This window comes from Rhipicephalus sanguineus, chromosome 1, assembly GCF_013339695.2.
Source record: "Rhipicephalus sanguineus isolate Rsan-2018 chromosome 1, BIME_Rsan_1.4, whole genome shotgun sequence".
Taxonomy (NCBI): domain Eukaryota; kingdom Metazoa; phylum Arthropoda; class Arachnida; order Ixodida; family Ixodidae; genus Rhipicephalus; species Rhipicephalus sanguineus.
In genome coordinates, this window is record NC_051176.1 from 99,902,306 (window position 1) to 99,925,448 (window position 23,143).

The 23,143-nt window shown below is 44.6% G+C and overlaps 1 protein-coding gene across 1 annotated transcript in view; it reads left to right on the plus strand.

Moving 5' to 3' along the window:
• LOC119394445 (cytochrome P450 4V2) overlaps positions 1–23,143 on the plus strand; it is a 45,880-nt gene that overhangs the window by 17,652 nt on the left and 5,085 nt on the right. Inside the window, exons 4-9 of the mRNA XM_037661750.2 lie at positions 2,209–2,408; positions 6,920–6,989; positions 7,441–7,567; positions 10,490–10,708; positions 12,870–13,043; positions 20,889–20,955. Of these exons, the coding sequence (XP_037517678.1) occupies positions 2,209–2,408; positions 6,920–6,989; positions 7,441–7,567; positions 10,490–10,708; positions 12,870–13,043; positions 20,889–20,955 (857 nt within the window). The remainder of the gene's footprint in view (positions 1–2,208; positions 2,409–6,919; positions 6,990–7,440; positions 7,568–10,489; positions 10,709–12,869; positions 13,044–20,888; positions 20,956–23,143) is intronic.

The window sequence follows — 23,143 nt, forward strand, 5'->3', positions numbered from 1 at the left end:
CAGTTCAGTGTTGGCGCCGCTTTCTGGTTCAAGCACACCCTAAAGTGCGCTTGGCATAGTCCCAAACATGAGGAACATTAAATAGTATGTGAATGCAGCGTTTCATCGACTCGGTGGTAAACAAAAACGAGGCTCATGCGCTTTCGCGTTGTTGTTAGGTGTATAACTGCGGCACTGTAGTTCATGATGAGCTGTAGTTGTGCTTAAGATGTCCTTTTATTCTACGGTCGTGGTCCCGCTACAGCGAAATATTTCTATCAAGTGAAGTCTGAGACTTCGGTACTCAAACTGTCCCTAAAAAAAGAAAAGAATACACAGACAATGGAATGACACATACGGCAGTGTTAAAACGGAGTTGCCGCGCGTAATTTTAACTTGGGGCGAAATTTATGCAGAACGACCCGTGTGCTTAAATTTAGGTACGTTTCGAAGTACCCAGATGTTCAATATCAATCCCGACGGCGTGCCTTACATTTATGTCGTATAATCTCACGCAAAACCTCATCCTTTCTTTTTACATTATGTTGAGCGTTTGTGTGGAGTTGTTATAAATTGATGAAAGGCAGCGGACATTATTAGTTTAAAAAAAAAAGACACTAGTTCCATAAAATAATCTGACGTTTGTTTCATCATTGTCGTGCACGTAATCAATCTATGAAAGCTCTGTGCTAACTCTTACCTGCGTATATATGCGTATTCGGATGAACAGTGCTATTGAACTCACTGCACATGAATATGGGCTGGTATACAAATGAGCCAGAAGTAAACACTTAAGTAGTTCAATCATGCAACTGCAGTGTGTAGTACACAAAACACAAGCTAAACACGTACAGATAAAACAACAAAAACGTCATATAGTGCGTAAGCGCAGACTGTCATCCAGGGCGAGCAACCCTTTCATCGGTAGATTGCGCTTCTCGCACTAGTAATAGTAACGTTAGATTATCTTCGTGCATCGATTCAACAATGAAGAGCGTATATATTACCAGTAAGCTGCAATCAACGCATTTTATTTGCCGACAATCGGCTCAAATCATTCACAACGAAGCGTCGCTGTGTGCATTTGTATACGCGCCTCCGACCGCCTCTCCACAGTGTCCACACTAACGCGGCGACGGTGCTGCCACCTATAGGTCGATCTCGCGGCCAATACGTCTCGTTACTTTCCGTTACGCACCGCGACCCACATTCGCGAAGAAGTAACTGCGCAAATGCGCTTCTTACAACATGTGCCAGAAAACGGGGCTGCGATTACGTTATTACGCGAAGCCTGCAGGCTGTCAATGATAAACAAAAGAAAAAGAGAAAAAAAAACTTGATTCCCCCCCTCCTTCCGTTACGGCGTTCGTGCGTTTGCTGACCCGCTTCCACGAAGAGTGCGGCAGGAGTGACGTAGTGACACCAAGTCGATTCCTTCCCACGTTTTGTCATTGATGGTTTATAATCGAATTATTTAAAAGTGAACATAGTAAAATACTCGTTCGGGTCGTCGTTCTATAAACGCTCTCAATCTTCAGAGGATGGTGTGAAGGCTCCTTTGGCTACGTGAACGGATAAACTGTACAAGGGATAACGAGGAGGAGAACGTTGTTGTTTCAGATTAAAGTGATACGTGCTGAGTAGCGTGAAGCGGGAATAACGCTTTCTTGCAGCCACTGACAAGCCTCCTGAGTATACGCGTGCTGGGATCTTTCACCTGAGACATAAAGAAATTGTGAAAATTTTTGAGTACCGCAACACATATAGAAAAAGCTGCTTTACGTCGGCAGCGCACAAGTAATGCTTTGTAGCATCCTTAATTGCTCGGTAATCGCTGAAAACGTGTTAGTTTCAGAAGTTAATAGTCCTATTTTCGACCACATGCAGTTACTGTAAGAATGGAGGCCTGGTGCGGGCTCAGTGCATATATAGCATCCGATCGTTTATTAGTCACCCGGCTATTCTTAATCTTCGTGTTCTACCGGATACCATAGGTCAAAAGGATGCGGTCATAAGTGGTACTGGTACCATTAACTAAACAAGAAAAAAAAACATCATCATCACATCTGCCGCCATGGCCTTGAGTGGCACTGTCTAGCGCCCCCATAGTAGATATTGTACGCTCACATAAATATCCAAAGAGTATGGGCGTGGGAAGAGCTGCTAGCGGTATATGAGTGCGAACTTAACAGTGTTAACGAGTTGTTTCTTCTTCCTATTCTTTACCAGTACTGGCGACATATGGCGATTCAAGCGGCGCTTGTTCACACCGGCGTTCCACTTTCGAGTGCTGGAGAACTACATGTGCCACTTCAACGAGAACGGCAACGTGCTCATCAAGAAACTCGAAAAGCACATCGACGAGAAGCCGAACGAAGCTCTGGCAACCTTCCCGCTCATGCAGCACCTCACACTGGACATCATCGGCCGTAAGCATACGCCGTTGTCATTTTCTGTTTTTTAACACGAAAGTGTTTTATGCCGGGGTCCACCAAGACTTCAGTGACGTATTTCCGTCACGGAAATGACGTCAAAAAATATAAATAATCAGATGGCAAAGAAAAAAAGGTACCGTCAACGGGCATCGAACCCACGACCGCTCGGTCCGCAACAACAGATGCCGGGCACGCTATCCACGGTCACAGACTCTGGAGGCTTTTCAAACGCGCCTTTTATATCTCCCACTCTCCCGGTCGGCTGGGTGGTGTTGACCTCTGGGAGTGGAAAGGTAAAGTAATTCGTCATTGCTGCGGCCTCCGCGACTAGCACCTGCAACGCGTTACGCGTCCGTCCGTTCGGCGCGTTTTCAATAGAAGTTTATTTTTGTCAATGTCTTAACACACCGCGAGGTGGCGACTTTTGCCCAAGCGTAGTAGGGAGGCTCACCTGGCTGTAACACTGCGTTCCACGCTCACGCGCTCGCCCCGAAAAAAATCGCGGCCGGGCTACCGAGGCAGCACGACGCGCTTTGCGTTTCCCTCTAGTCCGGCCGTGGTATTAAATCACATTTTAACATGCCGCGGGATGGCGACGAAGTTCTGCGTCCAATATGCGACGCTCTTCGGGCTATCCCACCTCGTTCTCTGATTACAGTTTCACCGTTAACTACTACAGCTACCACAAGGGTTTGTTTAATCATTTAACATGGACGTTAGTCGTCGGGATGGAGATGTACCACCAATCATCAAAGTGGGTGCATACACGTTAAACGGTGCCATTAGCTGCCAGACATCAATATACATTGTGCAAACTCTGTACAGTAAGCATTCAGTTACTTCTGTAAGGGCACGCTTTACTTTCGTGTTATTCCGATTCCTATGACGGAGGGATCAACCATGTTTTTTTTTAATTGTAGAAATAGTGGCGGCGCTTGCCCAGTTCGTTTCAGTGAAGATTGTTCCAGCGGAAGAAAAATAAGATATTAAAGGAAAGTGTTCAGCAACACCTGTCACAGTGACATTATAGACATTTACTTTTCTCTAAGATATTTCATAAATAGATATATCGATTTTCATCAACTGTCATAGCGACGCTAAATGTATTCACTTTAGTGTCGCTATGACAGCATATCACCAAAGCAAAACAATACTTCAGTTTACACTTACGAACTATTCTTTGACAACTCTAGCGTCGCGCGAGGTCTTAGGTGTATTATCAGAGTAGATAATTGTGGTCAACGTTTATTTACTTTTTTTTTTGCATTTCGCGCGGATACCCCGGCACCTCGTCAGGGTTGTGTGATGTCAAGAACTTAAAAATGTTTTTCTTTTCTTTTTCGTAGTTTATACACATTGGTTCAATATAAAGGGCGTTTTTTTTAGACAATACGGATTTTTTTAATAAAAATCATAGGGCAGTAAGGCTCCTGTCGTTTTCGCACACGAACTCCACGTCGAGGGGGAAATACTTTGTCGCAGTTATAATGAGAATGTTGCAACTAATTAACAAAAAGTCGTTAATTCACTTTTTATTTATTGACTTCAGGGCAAGTTTTTATATTCCAAAGTTGTAGTGCGCGCCAATTTATGGCATAGCTATTTTTTAGAAATCACAAAAGTTTCACCTAGTTCGAGATATTCGCCATCGAATTTCATGGGCGAAATCGTAGCTCATCGCGCCCGGCGCGCACGAAGCGCGAACGTTCTGCTACGTCAGACCGGAAATGCCCGTCACGTAGGAGTGACGAAACTTGAATGACGGCGGGCCCCGGCCGTTTGCTTACGTGAAAAGCTGCAAGTCATCTCACTTGTGCCCGCACATCGCCTTACTTTTGCGCGCAGTATTTGGTGCTTATCTCTCTCTTTCGAACTGTGCACACGAAAACCACAATATTAACCTTTCCTTAATGATAATTCGTTAGTCACCGTGGCTTTTAATGAGTTTCAGCCTTTAATTACTAGAGAAAAAAATTAATATTTGAGGCCATTAGTGTTAAAAGAGTATTCGCTTAGTGTATGCACCCAAAAGTTTTATTTTATCTCTCTCTCTCTCTCTGCCCTCTTTCCGACCCCTATTTTCCCACCCCTTTAAGAGTAGCAAAACCGGTTACCAGTACCAGGTCAACCTCCCTGCCTTTTCCTTTTCATCTATTTCTCTCTCTCTCTCTAAATTAGTGTATGGGAGTGCCTATCATGCGTTCGTCTTCCATGTGCGTAAGGTATAATTCTTGAGGCATCAATTTTTATTGAGGCATCAATTTTTATTATATCGTGTAGTAGCTGGAAGGTCAGTTTTAGCCGTATTAGTTTGGTTTGGCTTTGTAATCTTGGGATGCCAGCGGTATTAAGTCAGAATGTTGGTGAGTTTGTCAGCCTATACTTATTGAAAATAAACCTTACTGCTTTTCTTTGTAGAGTGCTCATTTTGGTCACTAATTGCTGGTTAAAAGGGAACCAGACAGGGCTAGCATATTTTAGTACAGATCGGACGAGGGCTGGATAAGCTGTTGGCTTGGTCTTTGGTTGCCAATATTTAAGTCGTCTGAATACCAGAACCTTGGAAGAATACCAACATCATATTCATCCATAAGAAAGGGGACGTCAAGGACCTGAAAAATTACAGGCAAATCAGCTTACTGTCCGTTGTCTACAAGCTATTTACAAAAGTAATTGCTAACAGAATTAATACGACATTAGAGTTCAATCAAGCAAAGGACCTGGCAGCATTTCGTACAGGCTTGACAACAATAGACCATATTCATACTATCGATCAGGTGATAGAGAAATGCGCGGAATACAACCAACCCCTATACATAGCCTTCATAGATTACGAGAAGGCATTTGATTCGGTGGAGACGTCAGCACTCATGCAGGCACTGCGGAATCAGCGCATCGACGAAGCCTATATAAACATAATAGAAGAAATATACAGCGGATCCACAGCCACTATAGTCCTCCATAAAGAAAGCGACCGAATCCCAATAGAGAAGGGCGTACGGCAGGGCGACACGATCTCTCCAATGCTATTCACAGCGTGTTTACAGGAGGTTTTCAGGGCTCTAGATTGGGAAGAATTAGGGATAAGAGTTAATGTAGAGTATCTCAGTAACCTGCGATTCGCTGATGACATTGCATTGATGAGTAACGCGGGAGACGAATTACAGCTCATGATTACTGAACTGGATACGGAAAGTAGAAGAGTAGGTCTGAAAATTAATATGCATAAAACTAAAGTAATGTGGAACAATCTTGGCAGAGAACAGCGCTTTGCTATAGGTGGCGAGACACTGGAAGTTGTAAAGGAGTACGTCAACTTAGGACAGGTAGTAACCGCGGAGCCAAATCATGAGAGTGAAATAACTAGAAGAATAAGGATGGGATGGGGCTCATTCGGCAAGCATTATCAAATCATGAATGGTAGTCTACCGCTATCCCTCAAGAGGAAGGTATATAACAGCTGCATCTTACCGGTACTTACCTACGGAGAAGAAACCTGGAGACTTACAAAGAGGGTTCAACTTAAATTGAGGACGACGCAGCGAGCGATGGAAAGGAAAATGATAGGTGTAACCTTAAGAGACAGGAAGAGAGCAGAGTAGGTCAGGGAACAAACGGGGGTTAAGGATATCATAGTTGAAATTAAGAAGAGGAAATGGATATGGGCCGGGCATGTAGCACGTCGGCAGGATAACCGGTGGTCATTAAGGGTAACTGACTGGATTCCAAGAGGTGGCAAACGCGTGAGGGGGAGACAGAAAATTAGGTGGGTAGATGAGATTAAGAAGTTTGTAGGTATAACGTGGCAGCAGAAAGCGCAGGACCGGGTTGATTGGCGGAACATGGGAGAGGCCTTTGCCCTGCAGTGGGCGTAGACAGGCTGATGATGATGATGATGATGATGATGATGGTTTAAGACGTCCTTTCAGTACATACAGCCATTTCAGGACTGTGCTAGTGATGTTATCAATGTGTGCCTCCCATCTCAGATCGTTTGTAATAGTTATTTCGAAATACTTGTGGTTATATATTCTGGTTAAGGGACAGTTGTCAACAGTGTAAGAAAAGATAGACCTGTAATTTTTGCAACGCGTTTGCCAGCGTTTAAGATATTAGCCAGTTCTTACGCCACTTTTTTACATCTACTGGCGCACTATTAAGGATTAGGCGATCTGCAGGGAAATTAATTTCTTGGTAAATAACGCAGTCGTCGACGAAAAGCCCGGAGAGGGGCAAGTCATTTATAAATATTGTGACTCAAACTCGTGCTACAACTCTAACCTGTAATACGCCTGATGTGACCGATGTTCTAGAGGCAGCATCGCATACTTGTGCAAACTGTGATCGATTATTTAAGTATAGTCGCTCACAGTTTACTTCATATATATTATGTATATTACTTAATATGTTCGTACACTTGACTTGTTTCTTTGAAATCTCCAAGCTTTGCTTTGTAGGGTAGCTTCTTATCTACGTGAACACTTCAAATACTGTTCGTTTCGCAGGAGTGTCCATGGGAACTGTACTTGGCATGCAGACGGACTCGGGCAACCCCTTCGGGAAAAACCTTAACAGGTAACTTCCTTTCTCGTTGCAGACCTGTGGCAAAGTTCCGAAGCCCAAGCGGCTAAGGAAGCACTTGAAACGATGTTATAAAGGCATCCCACTAATGAAAAAAAAAAAGCTTAATGAGAAAAATTCTTAAACGCCGAACACACTTTTCTACATAGAAATAACCAGTTACTATGGGCATACACAACCAAGCCTCGAAGTTTTTGTCAGGAATAAGGCTTGTACTATTTTTTTATGGCACCTTATTAAAAATTAATTTCGTTCAAAACTGGCCGTTGCCCTTTGCCAATCACATTCACTAATATTATGTAGAACATAGCCTGGTATGTGGTCGTATGAAATCTCGTACCGTTTTAGTAAAATTGCAATAGCCTATGCATTATTGTGCTCACGCAAATAACAGCAACACAACAATAGAGACTTACTTGTGGGAATCATTTTGCATTACTTCCAGATTATCTTTTATGATAGTCTTGCGTGGCTTCAGGCCATGGATGTGGATACAGCAAATGTACGACCTTACGTACGAAGGAAAAGTCTTTAGAGAGACCCTTCTTGACATGGAGAAGTTTAGCATGTCGGTAAGTTCACTGACGATATGTGTGATTTTGTATTATTTATTTTCAATATTTCATGAAACATATAACCTCACTCAATCTTTTAAAATTGATAATTTAAGAGTGTGATGTTACTTCCATGACAAATCCACGGAGCTAATTTCACCTAATCCCATTTTAATTATTCATTTTGCAATGAACTTAGGAAATTGCAAAATAAAACAGAGAAACAATGAAGCCATGCCTCGCCTAACGAAGGCCGCTGTCAAGATCAGTTTGTTACGCGTGCACTATGAAATACGTTGATGTTCCACTTACCAGTTTCGTGGAAACCTTTAAGCAGGATTTCGTGAGAAACGAAATTGGAGCGTCGTCAATGCACGTTTTATGAAGTTCGGTGCACAGACATATGGAAAGATGCGCTGGTGTTAAGAGTTCAGCTCAGCACACATGGCATCACTTGTGCCAAACGTTACGAGTTGTATCGACGTGTTTTTGTAAGTGTAGAGTAGTAGACGTGTTTTTGTAAGTGAGACAACACTGGCGTTTAAAGGGTAACTTAAGGTCTGACGTAACTTCAGCACTCACGTTAGAGCACATACATCAGTATTATCGAAACGAAGTACATTTTACGGTGCGATGACGTAAATATCATGCGCAACTTTCGTTAGAGTATTCCTCCGGGGTCGAGCAACGCTTGAATATAGCTTGCTGAATCATGTGCATACAAATGTAACGTTTAAAATACTGCTATAAAAGCGGAGCCAACACAGGAACAACAGACGTTAATCTGACATGGCGCCTGTATCGTAGGAGCATATATGTAGTGTTTATTGCTTTGTTTTAAAATTAGATAGCCAGCACCGCAACCACAATTCACGTTGCACCGACATTACGCCTGCATAGGGTGTTTGTCCAAAGCAGCTTCTAGACCTGGCGTGGCTATGTGGTAGAATACCCGACTGCCATGCAGGATGCTCAGGCTCGATTCCTGCTGGGATCCTAATTTTTATTCTTCTTTATTCGTCGGGTCAACGCTGTTAATGTCGATTTTTTCTTAATGCTCTCGAATTTAAAGTTTTCGTCGTTCCTGGGTAGATATAAACTGTCAGTCATCTGCGGCGCATGCCCGTACACCGCGGCCCGTGGTAAACGGATATGTGCCACAAGTGCCTGGAGGAAAGGGTTTGACAACGTACGCGGCAGGATTTTCATGTTATTCATGTCATAACCAGACGGTCATATTCATCAAATCCTCTTACCCTCCCATGCCAATCTTGGTCTACACCATGTTAAGGAGGCGGTCACGAGAGCACCCAGACGTAGGCGGCTAGGTAGATAGAAGCGTAGATAGAAACGCTAAAAGTGCCTAGGGTTCGCTAAGAAATGCTTCGCATTTATTATCTTTGACCTACGCATTACAATTTCCCATACAGGCAGTTTCTGGCGTTTTCCAAATATATATTTGAAAATGCGGAACAGCTTTTTTCTACGGCCAGTTTTTTTATCGCTTTCAAAACAACAAGTATGTGCAACTGGCAGATGCGATATATGCAAAGTTAATGTTAGAGTGAAGCGCACGTTGGAGCTGTTGCAGCCATTAGTGAAAACATGCACGTGGCCCACTCAACGTGGCCTTATCCGTAGTTCTCAACGTGGCCTTATCCGTAGATCTACCATAGTTCACAGGTCTTGCTACTAAGTATCTTTATGCTATTCACACTAGACGCAAAACCTGCCATTGGCGCATGGCCGCTGACGCCACTAGCATGACAACTGAACTAGCATGGGAAGGATGTGTAAAGGACGAGACGTATCGCTTCTTGGTGATGGACAGATTAGTTCACACTTATTATGATTATGTAGGAATGTGCTGGCCGGAACCGGCTGGTACATCCTTAGAACGGTATTGAGCAAAGCTTAAGACGGGATGAAGTGAAGATGACGTACCTGTCGTCTTCCCTTCGTTCCGTGTTAAGCGTTGTTCTGTTCCGTTCTTATCATGATCTAGTAAGAGGCAAAGCATTTGTGAATTAAGAACGGGAGAGATCACTGATTCATAAGCAGCGCACCAAAGTCAGACCTTTGATTGCTTGGGCATTCGAAATTTCACATCCCTTCTCTTATTACGGAACGTAAGTGCTTTCTCTTCTCCGGTGTCCTTGCCCGATAAAAAGACAGCTCAACATCTCTAAAAATATAGATAGCGCTACCAAGCATGCTAGTTTTAAAAGGGCGCCAAATGCCATCTTGATCATGCCAAGACACTCATTTTCTCAAGACCGATACCAGGTGACATTTTACAGCCGAATCATCATGAACAAGGGTAATGCGTGCAAAGAAGGAGGCAAGAGAAGAGAGCCAGACATCACAAACGCAGCTTCTCTTCTTTTCTGCCCGCCATTACACGCCTTACCTTTATGAATCCCTACTAACTCAACCTGCTGTCGGCACAACCATATATCAATTGATAGATCGAGTGCCCTGCGTACTCGTACATGCTTGGCAGGTAGCGGACGAGGGGTGGGGGATCGATTGGCAAGTGTAAGGACCTCCTGTGGTATTGTTATTGGCATAGCAATATACGGAGACTGAAACGTAGCTTCAGTGTCCGTATATTGCAACGTATATTGCTTATTGCCGCGCATATGGTCCGTATAATGAAAAGGTATATCGGCACTAAAAACTCCAGAATTTATTTTACAGGTTTTCTCCTTGGTAGCTTTACGTCCGTCTATATATTCACTGTAGTTCAAATTCGTTTCTCATGGCGTCTAAGTAGATCTAGAAGTAAAATGGAGTAGAAATACAGCGGTAAGTCAGAATTAAAAATTTCCTCAACGGGGGCGTATTTACCATGTGTGCTTCCCTTATAACATCGCAGCATTCGATCGTCTGCTGTAGCTGGTCTCACCTAATGTGCCGTCTTGCTTTGTTGTCGAACAGGTGATGCAACAACGAAAGGAAAAACTTCAGGAGATGGAGCTCAACAACGAAGGCGATGGTGATGGCGCTGATGATGAAAATGATGACGATGATGATGGAAACAGCAAACCCATTGGGAAGGAGTCCATTGTACTCGACTATCTGCTCAAAAAGCATCTCGAGGAGAGCAGTTACACCATCGACGAGGTCAAGAAGGATATAGACACCATTATATTCGGAGTACGTTGAAAGGCTTTTCAGTCGCGACACATGCTCGACGTTCTTACGCGCACACACACACACACACACACACACACACACACACACACACACGCACACACATATATATATATATATATATATATATATATATATATATATATATATATATATATATATATATATACACACACACACACACACACCGGTTGTCCCGGCTATCTTTAGTCAACGGTCAAAAAATACAATATTAGAGGCTGGCGAGTGAAATCAGTATCAGTTGCAAATTGCTGACAGCCGCCTTGCACACTACAGACATTTTTTTGTTTTTAATTGGTTAATTTTTAATTGGATATATATAACTAAATTGCTAAATATTGATTTCAGGCAAGAAATGCGACTTGCAAAGCTCGAGAGCGTCTTCAGAAACACGTATACCTTTTTTTCCAAGCTGCAAAGAAAGCCCGCGAAAGGCAAAAAGAACCACCTCAATAGAGCATTCGCGGCGCAGCGAACATGCTGCTTTCAGCTGTGGTTTGAGCGAACGAAATCAGCGGCGGCCGCGACTCGCTGGCTCCGTTGCAGTGGTACGCCGATAAGCTGGGGGTGGTTTCTTGGCCCGCGTCAGTCAGTAGGCGCGCGTGACGTTGCAAGTTGTAGCGAGTGCGGGCCAAGAAATCACCGTTAACTTACCGGCCTACCTTTGCCCCGGAGCTGGCGAGTTGCGGCCGCAGCTGATTTCGTTCGCTCAAACCACGGCTGAGAGCAGCATGTTCGCTGCGCGCGAATGCGCTAGTCACGTGGTTCTTTTTGTATTTCGCGGGTTGTCTTTGCAGCTTGGAAAAAATGGTATACGTGAGACCTTCTTTATCGCAAATAATGCAATGAGGTTTCTGAAGACGCTCTCGAACTTTACAAGTCGCATTTCTTGTCTGAAGTCAATATTTAGCAATTTAGTTACATAATGCTAATTAACAAATTGACTTGGTCGTGCCAGGGTGGCACGACCAAGTCAGGCATTTACTTAGCCTTTAGTCGTGTACCCCAAGGCAATCTTGTTCAATTTTGAATTGAATAAAGCAAACCAAACCAAACCAAACCAAATTAATTACAAACAAAACAATTGTCTGTAGTATGAAACGTGGCTGTCAGCAATTTGCAACTAATTTCACTCGCCTGCCTCTAATATTATATTTATTAACCCTTGGCTAAAGGACACCCCGTGTATATATATATATATATATATATATATATATATATATATATATATATATATATATATATATATCTATATATATATATATATATATATATATATATATATATATATATATATATATATATATATTTTTTCATCTGTACACACCGTTAGTGGAGCTGAAACACCCTTCCCTACATGCTTCTCCCCTCCCCAAATTTTTCCTTTCATAATAAGGCACCTGAATTCGGGACCGCGGTTCGTGCAAATGTCCCTCGAAGTTTATTATCTTTGCACACTCTACGCCATTTTACGAATTTCTTGTACCTCTGAGCTCTGCCTTCATTCTGCCCACACGAATGAAATTTTCTAGAGATTCTGGCTTGCAGTTCTCTTCGAGAAAGTGTTTTCGTTACACCTCACATAGTATAATAGCGTAATAGATAGTCTAACAACTGAGATACCTTTTACCGTCTCTTAAGCAACAAGCCTATATATATACACCTGTGGTTTCACATGCCAAAACCACGATTTGATTATGGGGCGCCGTAGTAGAAGGCTGCGGAAATTTAGACGATCAGGTGTTCTTTAATGTGCACTGATATCACACAGTATACACAGGCGTCTAGCATTTCGCCTCCATCGAAATATGCCTGTTCAATCGAAAAGATTCATTAGGAAGCATTACTTCAAAATAGTCGCTACCGATGTGAACCGTGGGCCGATTTCACAAAGCTTTTTCTTCGTAATTGTTCTTGTCCATTTTACCGGCTTCCGCCACAAACATTATGCTAATTGAACCAAGATTGGCTGTAAATCGCTCCTACAAACAGTCAAAGCATACAAGTTTATAGCGAGAAGCATCCCTTATTTTAGCGTGCTATTGTGACTATTTCAACTCACTTTCGCGCGTCACGCATGTACACTATGACGTTCATTACTTCCAGGAAGATGACCTTAGCTTCTTTTTTCTTTTTAACGCAGGGAAATGACACGACCACGTCTGCAATGAGCTGGGCTTTTTACCTCCTGGGACTTCACCCGGACAAACAGGCCAAGGTGCACGCAGAGCTGGACGAAGTGTTCGGAACCGATCGTGACCGGGACGTCACCAAGGCTGACGTCAACCAGCTGAAATATCTCGAGTGCTGCATCAAGGTGCGCGCGCAGTTCCAAAATTATGACGAGACTGTGTGTTTAGTGAGGCTTATCCTGTTGTCCACAAAATTCTTGAACTTCGTACGGACTGGCTGTGGTGTACGACTTCATTCTGCACTACATTTAACATTGTATGATTACAGACACTGCGAATTTAACATGTGTAATTAAATACACCGAGAATTTTTCTTTGTAATAACCTGTAATGTGATGCAGTGAAATGATACTTGAAATTAATGCAGCCCGAAGGAATGCGCACGCCCATCGTCATTGATAACCCCACTTCTTTCATATTACACCATTTCTTGGTGCTCTTAAGCCATAACTGGACCTTGTACCATAAAAGTCCATATATGATCAGCAGCAGAGGCAACAGCAAGGGATGCCGCTTGCAAAGGCGTTCGGTGTATCGGTTTTCTTATCTCGTCATTCATCTTGGTGTACCCGTGATTTCGTTCTTTGTACAATAAACTGGCGATTGTTCCTATATACTTCGCCGCGATTGAAGGCAGGATATTAGTAAACTACCTGAGAGGAACCACGAACCTACATAGGAACCCCGCACGGGTTTTTCGAATACAGTAATAGCTTCGCTGTTGATGAAAATCTCGTTTCAATCAGGGGAACATTTTCCGCAGGCGGTAGCTCCGTCAATTTTGTAATTATGAGGGTAGCAGATGGCCGCGCGATGGTGAAGTTATTATTAACTCGAAATTCTGGAACAGTGAATAAACAAGTGTATTTTTAGAAAGTCTGCAAATTGAATGAAAGCCCTCGTGGGCAGGTTTGGTCATTACGGCCATGAAGACCTTTTTCTTATATTGCAAAGCTTCTTCTGTGAGAAATTCGCCTGCGTTTTGTTTGCAGCTGATTGCTACCTTGGTTCGAGTGAGAAGTGGCTTCCGTTCATGAAACTTGCGCATATTGCGGATATTCGCAGAAATGACATGCCTGCTAGCGTTTTTTGGGTCAGACATATGTACTTATGAGTCTGACTGATATCGAAGCAACAATGAGAAAGATTACTTAAGATTAAAGTTCTGCACTTCCAATTTTCGATATAACTGGGTCTTAAGTGAGAAACATTTTGGCGAAAAAAGTGCGATGGACCCAAATAAAGTTTGCATCATCATCATCATCATCATGGTGCTTGTAGGAAAAGTTGTGAGAAAGATACAGTTTAGTAAATTCCGGCCCTGATTGTTTAGGCCTATGCTATTTACCTCAACAGATTCACCTTAACATCTAGGGATAGATTGTTTCACAGATACTCTATTCCGGGGACTGTACATACAGATTCAATATAGAAGATAACGACAGAATTGTTGCACCATGAAAGCCTTAAGTAACACTTTCGCGCTTCTCGTTATGATTGCACTCATGCACCAGGACGAATTGTATTAGGTGGCAAAAATGATGACTCGGACACCGATCTGGTATGACAGAGACGTTGCCTTCATGCGAAATATTGCAAGGAACAGCGCAAATTAAAAAAAAAAAAAGCCGGCCGGCTTCGCGGAACACGCAGTACAGTCACAGCGAAAGCTGGAGGACCTGCCTTTCTAGAGGCCGCTGGAAACTCTCGTGAGGCCACTACTGCAGGTACAGTTGCAAGGTACAAACTACGCCATAATATCATCATAATTTTGCAAAGTGGGGAAGTGCCCACTAGCTATGCCATTGTTCATCATTCTGCGAAGTGAGGTACCCACTACGCGTCTGTAGGGAATTATGCGCACTGTGTTGATGCTGTGGCTGATGACGATAAGGAATTATGGCTGAACCATTTGTAAGGGGCGGGAAGTTTTAAACCACCAATTCGTTTAAGAATTCGCATTGTGTGACTCCTGGGGCTATTGTACTCTTCTACCACGCTATAGGGAACCAGCGCTGGAGTTGGATGGATGGATGGATGCTATGAGCGTCCCCTTTATAACGGGGCGGTGACAAATGTGTCACCAGGCTCGAAAAAAAAAAAAAAAAACCTTTACTCTTTTCCTTTTTTTTTTAGCGTTGGCCTAGTGTCTTTACTTCAATTAAAACTGTTTTACTCCAGAAGAAAAAAAAAACGTTAAGTTTTCAGCTCCGTTCTGTGCCCTTTACGGCAGAATGTCCTTATTTTTTCCCATTACTTATTTTTGTCCTTTCTCTCTAGTTTTCTGCCACCAATACTCTAACCGTCTCTTACTTATTTCAATCGCGGGTGTGTTCAGCTTTCCATTGTCTCTAAAACCCAAGGCGTCATGTAGGCTCGTGCCCAAACGTACACCTGGGCGGATATCTCCACATTCAATCAGAACATGCTCCGCCGTTTCCTGATCTTCCCCACAGCACGTGCATTGTTCTTCTTCTTTACTGAATCTCGCTTTATAACTACCCGTTCTAAGGCAACCCGATCTCGCTTCAAACAGTAAAGCGCTTCCCATTGAATTGTCGTAAAATGCCTCCCTCCTTATTTCATTTTTGCCCTTTCGGTAGTTACTCAAAGCCGGTTTTTTCTCCATAGCTGCCATCCAGTAAATCCTCTCCGCCTCTCTGACTTTTCGCTTAACGCTCTTTGTTGACATACTGCTTACACTACCAGCCGTATATTTACTAGTGAGCCTCCTAGTTCTTTTTCTCCACTGTGTGTCCACGCTCTTCCTATACAAGTAACGGAACACCTTCTCTGCCCATCTACTCTCCTTCATATTCCTTAGCCTTTCTTCGTACCTTATTTTGCTCTGAGCCTCCCTCGCCTCAAAACCTGCCCATCCGCGGTGTGGGCAACGCCGCCCTGGTGGTCAAAGCGCGCATACTCCAGCCGCTCCCGCGGACGAGAGTGGCGACTGGTTGAGGTCATGCGGGCGCGTATCGCCGAAACAAAACTAAAGGATGCTGGCGGTACTTTTGCGCATTCAACTGCCACAATACGTAGAAACGAGGAAGGACGTATCCTTCTATGCTTTTCCTTATAAAACATATGAATAGGAAGGGATGCGGCGTTGCATCCCGGCAGTCAGGTGAGCACAGTATGTTCTGCCAAATTGCTCTCCTGTCTAGTGGCGTCGGGCTGGTTTCTAAACCGAATTGCGCGTGTCTGCTAGATTTATTCGATAGTGCGGGCCACCAGTGGAAACCGGGGCCAACTAGCAGAATTTAATCGGTGTTTTGTCTCAAATAAAACATACATATTATGCAGCATGCGGCATATGTAAGAATCTTTTCATCTGACCACCACCAAGCTCCTTCTGATGCCACCGCGTGCAGTGAATATGATATGATAGGCAGGTAGACTACATTATTTGCAAACAGTTACGCAGAAGAAAAGCTGTCTGTCTACGAGGTGCGTACGGGGCACGTTCGCCGATGCCGCTGAACTGTTATGAGAAATACGCACGCGATGGATGCCTCCGTTGAACTTCACTTGTGCTACCGACAGAGTTGTCAGGAACAAAGCAGCGGACTACTCGAAGCTTAGCTTTCTGCTTTCAGCCGATGCGGTAAAGCTTCTTTGTGCATTGGCTGCCGCGGCGAAGTGATATCGTAATTTATGCCTCGCTAGAAAAGGGTCAAATGTCATGGATTTTTACACGCCGTTTAATTCGCTTAACGTACTGTGTTAGTTTTTTCGCTTGCCTGTGTCTGCTTAGAATAACCGTGTTTCATCAACATCGAAAATTGCTGGCGTTTTACGTGCCAAACAAGGTATGATTATGAGGCACGCCATAGTGTGGGAACCAGGATTAATTTTGACCGCTTGGGGTTCTTTAATGTGAACATAAATCTCAGTACGCGGGTGTTCTTATTTGTATTTCAACCCCATCGAAATGCGGCCACCGTGGCCGGGAATATATCCCGCGCCCTGGAGCATAACAGCGCGACGCCATACATGCGCTAGCACGGTGGTTTGCTTGATCAACGTCCGCGTGCATACATACCACAGGGAGAAAAACGTTGACGCAGCTACCCCTTGCCCCTTATTTTTTTTTACTGCAGTGGTGGGCGGCTGGTATCGACGCAGCACGTACTTATCAATGGAGGCTTGTGAGCCTGCACTATAATAGCTTGACACAAATCCCAGGAGACAACAAGAAAATGATGACGACGGAGTGGCCACCGCGGCACAGCACTCTCTCTTCGATGCCGTATGCACAGACGTAGTCTGCTTTGCAGGGCTTCTCTCCGTTTTCCAGTGCTTTCCTGAGAAAGTAGCCTTCAGACAAAGTTTTTTTTTTTTCTAAACCATAGAGCAATATTACTGGCGCAATGGATGCTCGAGCTGTTCGCGCCAAAATGAAGCACGGGAACGGCGCACGCGCGTGCGCTCACTGCGGTACAGCGCGGCCGGTCGTCTGAGCGCGAGCGGCATGGCCTCCGAGATTAGCCGACGGCGCGGAGGCCATGCGAGCGGCTGAGTTATGTCGCGACTCCCCGCCAGGCGCCCTTTTTCGGCGCGCCCCCTATCCAGCGCTGGTCTCCCATATCACATCCGTTAGCGTGATTCCTTGCCCGACGGGGCGCCTGTACAGGGTCTTTTTGCGACGGAGTTTCAAGCATCTGCGTGGCTGTGTGGTAAACCAACACTAAAGTGTTTGTAGGTGCACGTAACATCTCAAAGACCGGAAATAAAGGAAGCGTGGCTCTGTGTTAGAATACTTAACTTCCACTCAGAGTGCTTGGGTTCAGATCCCGCTGGAACCCTGTCTTTCTTTTTTTTTTCATTGTGCGCGATAGCTGTTACGGACACCGGCGGCGGCGGCAGCGGACAACTACGCCACCAAACTTGACTGTTGTTGTCGTCTCATAACAGCTTCGGCTGTAAAACACAGACAAAGGATGGACATGACACAAAGCGCGTGTGTCTTCTTGTATTCGCGCTCTTCCTGACAACGTACCGCCTTTGTCGAAGAGTCTGAAGCTATCAATCTCTTGAAGCAAAGAAGGGCACGAAGGTAGCTCCTGAACGTGCAGCATGCGTAAAGATGATCGAACCTCTCACAGATATATGAATATAAAAAAAAATCACGAGCCCTTCCCCTATCGGGAAAATGTAGACAAGCGAAGCTTGGCGTGGGCGTGCCTCACCTATTGCTTGTCTTTCTTTCTTTCTTTCTTTCTTTCTTTCTTTCTTTCTTTCTTTCTTTCTTTCTTTCTTTCTTTCTTTCTTTCTTTCTTTCTTTCTTTCTTTCTTTCTTTCTTTCTTTCTTTCTTTCTTTCTTTCTTTCTTTCTTTCTCATTGCGCCGTGCTCCCTCCTGGCGTAAGCGTTCAGTTTTATTATTGCGCGTTTACGCGCAAGGTAATGACCCCATACGTCATCAAAATCAATGGGCGCACGATCAGCTACGTGAAGACCCACCGTTTCCTGGGAGTAATCATAGATCGCGACTTGTCCTGGAGCCCCCAGATCGCCTACATGAAAAAGAAGCTCGCCATGATCACACACGTCCTAAGGTTTCTTGCGGGAAAATCGTGGAGTGCATCTGTACGAGCGATGCTTCAATTGTATACCGCACTTTTCCTGGGCTTCATGCGCTACAGTTTACCTGTACTGGGCAGGACCCGAAGAACAAACTTACGCGTACTCCAGTCGATTCAAGCTCAAGCACTGAGGATATGCCTTGGGCTTCCGAGATGCGCGTCCTCAGCAGCGACTGTCGTCATCGCTCGTGATCACCCCATCACAACATACATTCGCGTCGATGCTTTAAGAATGCACATAAGACATGCCGCCCGGAGTCCATCACACCACCTCGCCTCACTTCCAGCTGCTAGGCCACTCTGCATTCAGCGGAATTATTGCTTCGCATAGCGCAGTGATTCTCACGAACTTCACGCACGCAGCAAGACCGCCGTTGCCGTTGTGGTGTCTACATCCACTGGAAGCCCTGATAACCATTCCCGGTATACAAAAGAAAAAACACTCGTCATATCTGGCCCTACAGCAAGCCACTCTATTGTTCCTGCATCAAAAACACAGTGGACGCCTTCACATTTACACTGACGGTTCAGATTCTTCTACAAGCTCAGCAGGGCAGTGGTCATACCCGAGTAATCCGTCACCATAAAGTTCAAGACGTCACATTTGACATCATCGACGGCTGCAGAACTCACCGCCATCCGTGCTGCTCTAGAGTTCGTAGTAGAAGAAACGCCACAGGCGTGGTCAGTTTTCTCCGACTCCAAAGCAGCGCTCCAGTGCATTATGTCCCCATATCGTCATGGACCAAATGAGCAGTTAGTCGTTGACATAAGACTGCTTCATCACCGCGCCATTGAGAAGCACCACAGCCTAATCTATCATTGGATACCGGGCCATTGCGGTATCTACGGAAATGACCGTGCTGATGAGGCTGCCCGATCTGCCCATGATGCTCTCCATTGTGCAGCTATACCGCTGTCAAGAACGGACGCCGCAACAAGGCTTCGTTCCCATGCACGTGAACGGACACTGGCACAGTGGAACTCGACGGAATTTACCAACGCCCGTCTTCACAACTTGGACGCGAATCTACACCTCCGTCTTCCGTCGGGAATAACTAGAGCTGAGGAGACGCTCCTGTGCCGCCTGTGGCTCGGGGTGGCCTTCACGAAGGCCTACTCATTTCGAATTGGAATGGCCAGCAGCCCGAGATGTGATAACTGTAGCTGCGAGGAGACAATCGCCCATCTTCTCTGTGAGTGTCCTCGCTTCAGTGCACAAAGAGAAGAACTGTCCAAAGCGTTAAATAGACTTGACAATCGTCCACTGTCGGAGGAAAAGATCTTAGGACACTGGCCGAAACCATCCTCGGCACGGAAAGCTTCGAAAAGCGTTATTGCGCTTTTTGCGCAAAACTAATCTCATAGACAGACTTTAAGCAGTGTCGTTTATCGTGCTATTGTTCTTTTTTTCTTCTTTTTGTAACATCTCTTTTCTATCATCTTTCACTCCCCCTTCCCCTTTCCCCAGCACAGGGTAGCCAGCCGGTCTGAGAACTGGCTAACCTCCCTGTCTTTCCGTTTTTCTTCCCCTCCTCCTACTCCTTTATTATAGGTAGCTGTCGTCCCCGGTACGCCGTTTGCGGGCTGAATCAGCAAGGCGTCTTTAATGTCCTTTCTAGCGTTCCTCAGCCTCTTGAACGGCCCAACAAAACGACCATCACGCGATCATAAACACGGCTTAAGAATTCAGTTTTCAAGAAGTCATAATTTTCCTCAAATGTGCAACTGGAATGTAGAACGCGTTCGTGTGCTCCAGTTCAGTTCGCATTGCGCTATTAAGGCACTCACTTTCGCACTGGGGAAACCCGTGTTGAAACTCCAACCCCGCAAAGAAAATTTATTCTATTTATGTATTATTTCCTCGGTGCGCGCCAGATGTGGGTGATGAGGGTTTTTTGCAACCCTGCCATCACCAGCTTCATAGGTCAGTCAGTACAAGCTTCGCTCGAAAAGGAAGTTGTGCTGAGATACTGTAAGATTTTATTCGGAGGATGCAAAAAATGTTGATAATCGCGCGTAGAAAGTTTCACTCGCCGAGTATGTTCGTTTAATTCAGTCTTAGCCCCACGTAATAAAATGATATGCCTGTTTTACGTCCATTCAACCTCAAGGAATTCACATGTGCGCTCACTTGGGCTTCACTGGAAATACTTATTTGCATTTAATCTGACTACTGGTGTTAGGTGTAGTTTCATTCGTAGAAAGCAGCACGTTGCATTGCATTTCTCGATCAGTTGCCTCTATAGTTCCTCTTGACAGCATATTTAAGGCATTGCTTTATCCATATATAAACAAAATAAAACGATGCCGTTGAATGCGCAGACATACGCGTGGCTCAAAAACGCATTAAGTGATTAAAACGTATTTTGGCCTTCTTGCAGGAGACTCTTCGCCTTTTCCCTTCGATACCATTGATTGGGCGGCACTTAGAAGAAGACTTAGTTATTGGTAAGTACGACACTCTTTTTTTTATATATATGTCCCAGTGTCCTTCCTAGAAGCTGATGTCCTCCCGAGAAACGAAGAAATGCGCGTTCGCAAAGTCGCAAAAAATTTTCTCATGCCTCGAGAGCCATAACTGTCATTACGGAGTTGCGTGTAACACAAGGGTTTTGCTTCCTTTTTTAGTCAGCGTAGACTGACACGCTCATTGCACCTACAGTCACGCCTTCAGAATAGAGGTTGTAGGCTGAGCCTTTACGCGCTTAAAACAATCACGAGGAAACGTGGAGTAGACAAGAAAATATATGTATGTGCCCCCCCCCCCCCTCACAGAGGTGTTTGCCGGACAAGCGCCGTCCACGTGTTTCCCCTTGTGCGCTGAAGTGCCAGCCGAGTCAGGCGGTGCGTTTGCTTTCGTCCCGAGAAGGCATTGTATGGTAATATAGTGACGCAGCCTTTCACCTCGAGACACGTGTGCATCACAAAGTGGCCAGAAAGTGTGGCCGTCGCGCACGCAGGCACGTGAATTATTGGATTTTGTAGAAAAATAATATAAATTCATGGCTGGAGCAGGCAATTGAGGAGAACATCCGGTACAATTTATAACTGCATGTCTAGTTTGCGTCCGGCAAACTACATCCGTGTAAAGATTTATCTTGTTAAGCCTATAGGTAAACGTTGACCACTGTGCCTTGCAGATGAAGCTACGCCATTACGTCTTCAATACACCGTGCCCCGTGAAAAGTGAGAATTTAACATGCTGATAAAACAGAAGCAATGGGTCAGTTAAAACTGGGAAAATATAGCCGAGATACACGATTGGAATGCTACTGCTGATGCGTGCGATCGTTCTTAAAGACATTCGAGGAGAAGAATAAAGCACTACACTAACAAAAAAAGAAAAAGAAAAAGCACTGGTGGATGCTACGCTTGAGCGAATCATAATATCTGGGGTTGGACGTCCCGAAACCACAATAATATCAGCAAGTTAGTGTGGTGTCGCTGTCTTTGATTCTATATACGACTTGTTTGTTTTACTCCTTTATTTGTCCATGTCCCTTGTTCACCTTTTGTCAAGTCTGCGATTTATTCCTAAATGTGCCGTACTTAACCATCGCCGATTGTTGTGAATACCGTCTGTCTACTCAAGCGCCACATATGACACTCGAACGGTTGTGCAGCGCTCTGCTCGACGTGTGTATATGACGTGACTCCGTGGGTGCCGGGGCCGGAATCTCATAACACGTCCCGGTGCACATAAATTTATGTGTGCCGGGACGTGTTATGTGAGTTAATACGAAGTAAGGTGTGGGATTGGGCTAGTTGGTATTCCATTATTAAACTGCTCAGCGCAAAAATTTAGACAGAGTACACATAGAAAAAACGAGAAAAGACGCCTCGTAAAGTACATGCGGGTTACCCAGCCGCCTTGTTTTCGAGGTGTCTTCGCTTTCCCACTCTCAGCGCTTAGGCAATGCGATGACACCTAGTGCCATATGCTATAGGAACGCAAAGCAATCGTGAATCAAAGACGAACACGCTGCCCGCTGCTCGGGAATATCGGACTGACTTGCGAACGAAGACGTGTGAATTCGGCTCCACATACGTAGTAATGCTCCATAGAGCCGCTGTATACCTGATGCACTCAACACGTAATTATTATGGCGCCATAACGTTAACTACTATTATCCATTCCGTATGAAGATTTTGATCGCAATAAACAGAATATATGAGAGTGTTCATCAAAGCATTGATATTAGCAGTCGGCACTGTTCACCGGTGCTCATGATTTGCCGCGATAAATTGTCCGCGTGCTCTTGAGCGACAGACCAATGATCATAGGCTGCACATGTTCTGGCTGAATGTCTCTCGTGCGCTTCTGTATTTATCGCGATTCTTAACAATGATTCAACATACGAAACAGTGCTAAGAGAGAAGAAACAGCCGATCCAATAAAAAAGGCCAGGGGCCAAATTCACGAGGCATTCAGTTCGTAAGTGTTTGTTTGCCATTGACTAACTGGCTTCACTAATGATGTGTTTAGCATTGGTATTGACTGAAATTGCTCTAACGAATGATTCCGGCGTGAAACGTTTTTGTGAATGCGGGCCCACAAGCTGAATTCACAAAGCTCATCGTTCGTAGACGTACAACTGCGATTGGTTGGTAACCTGCGCTAAGGATGTGTTGGGTG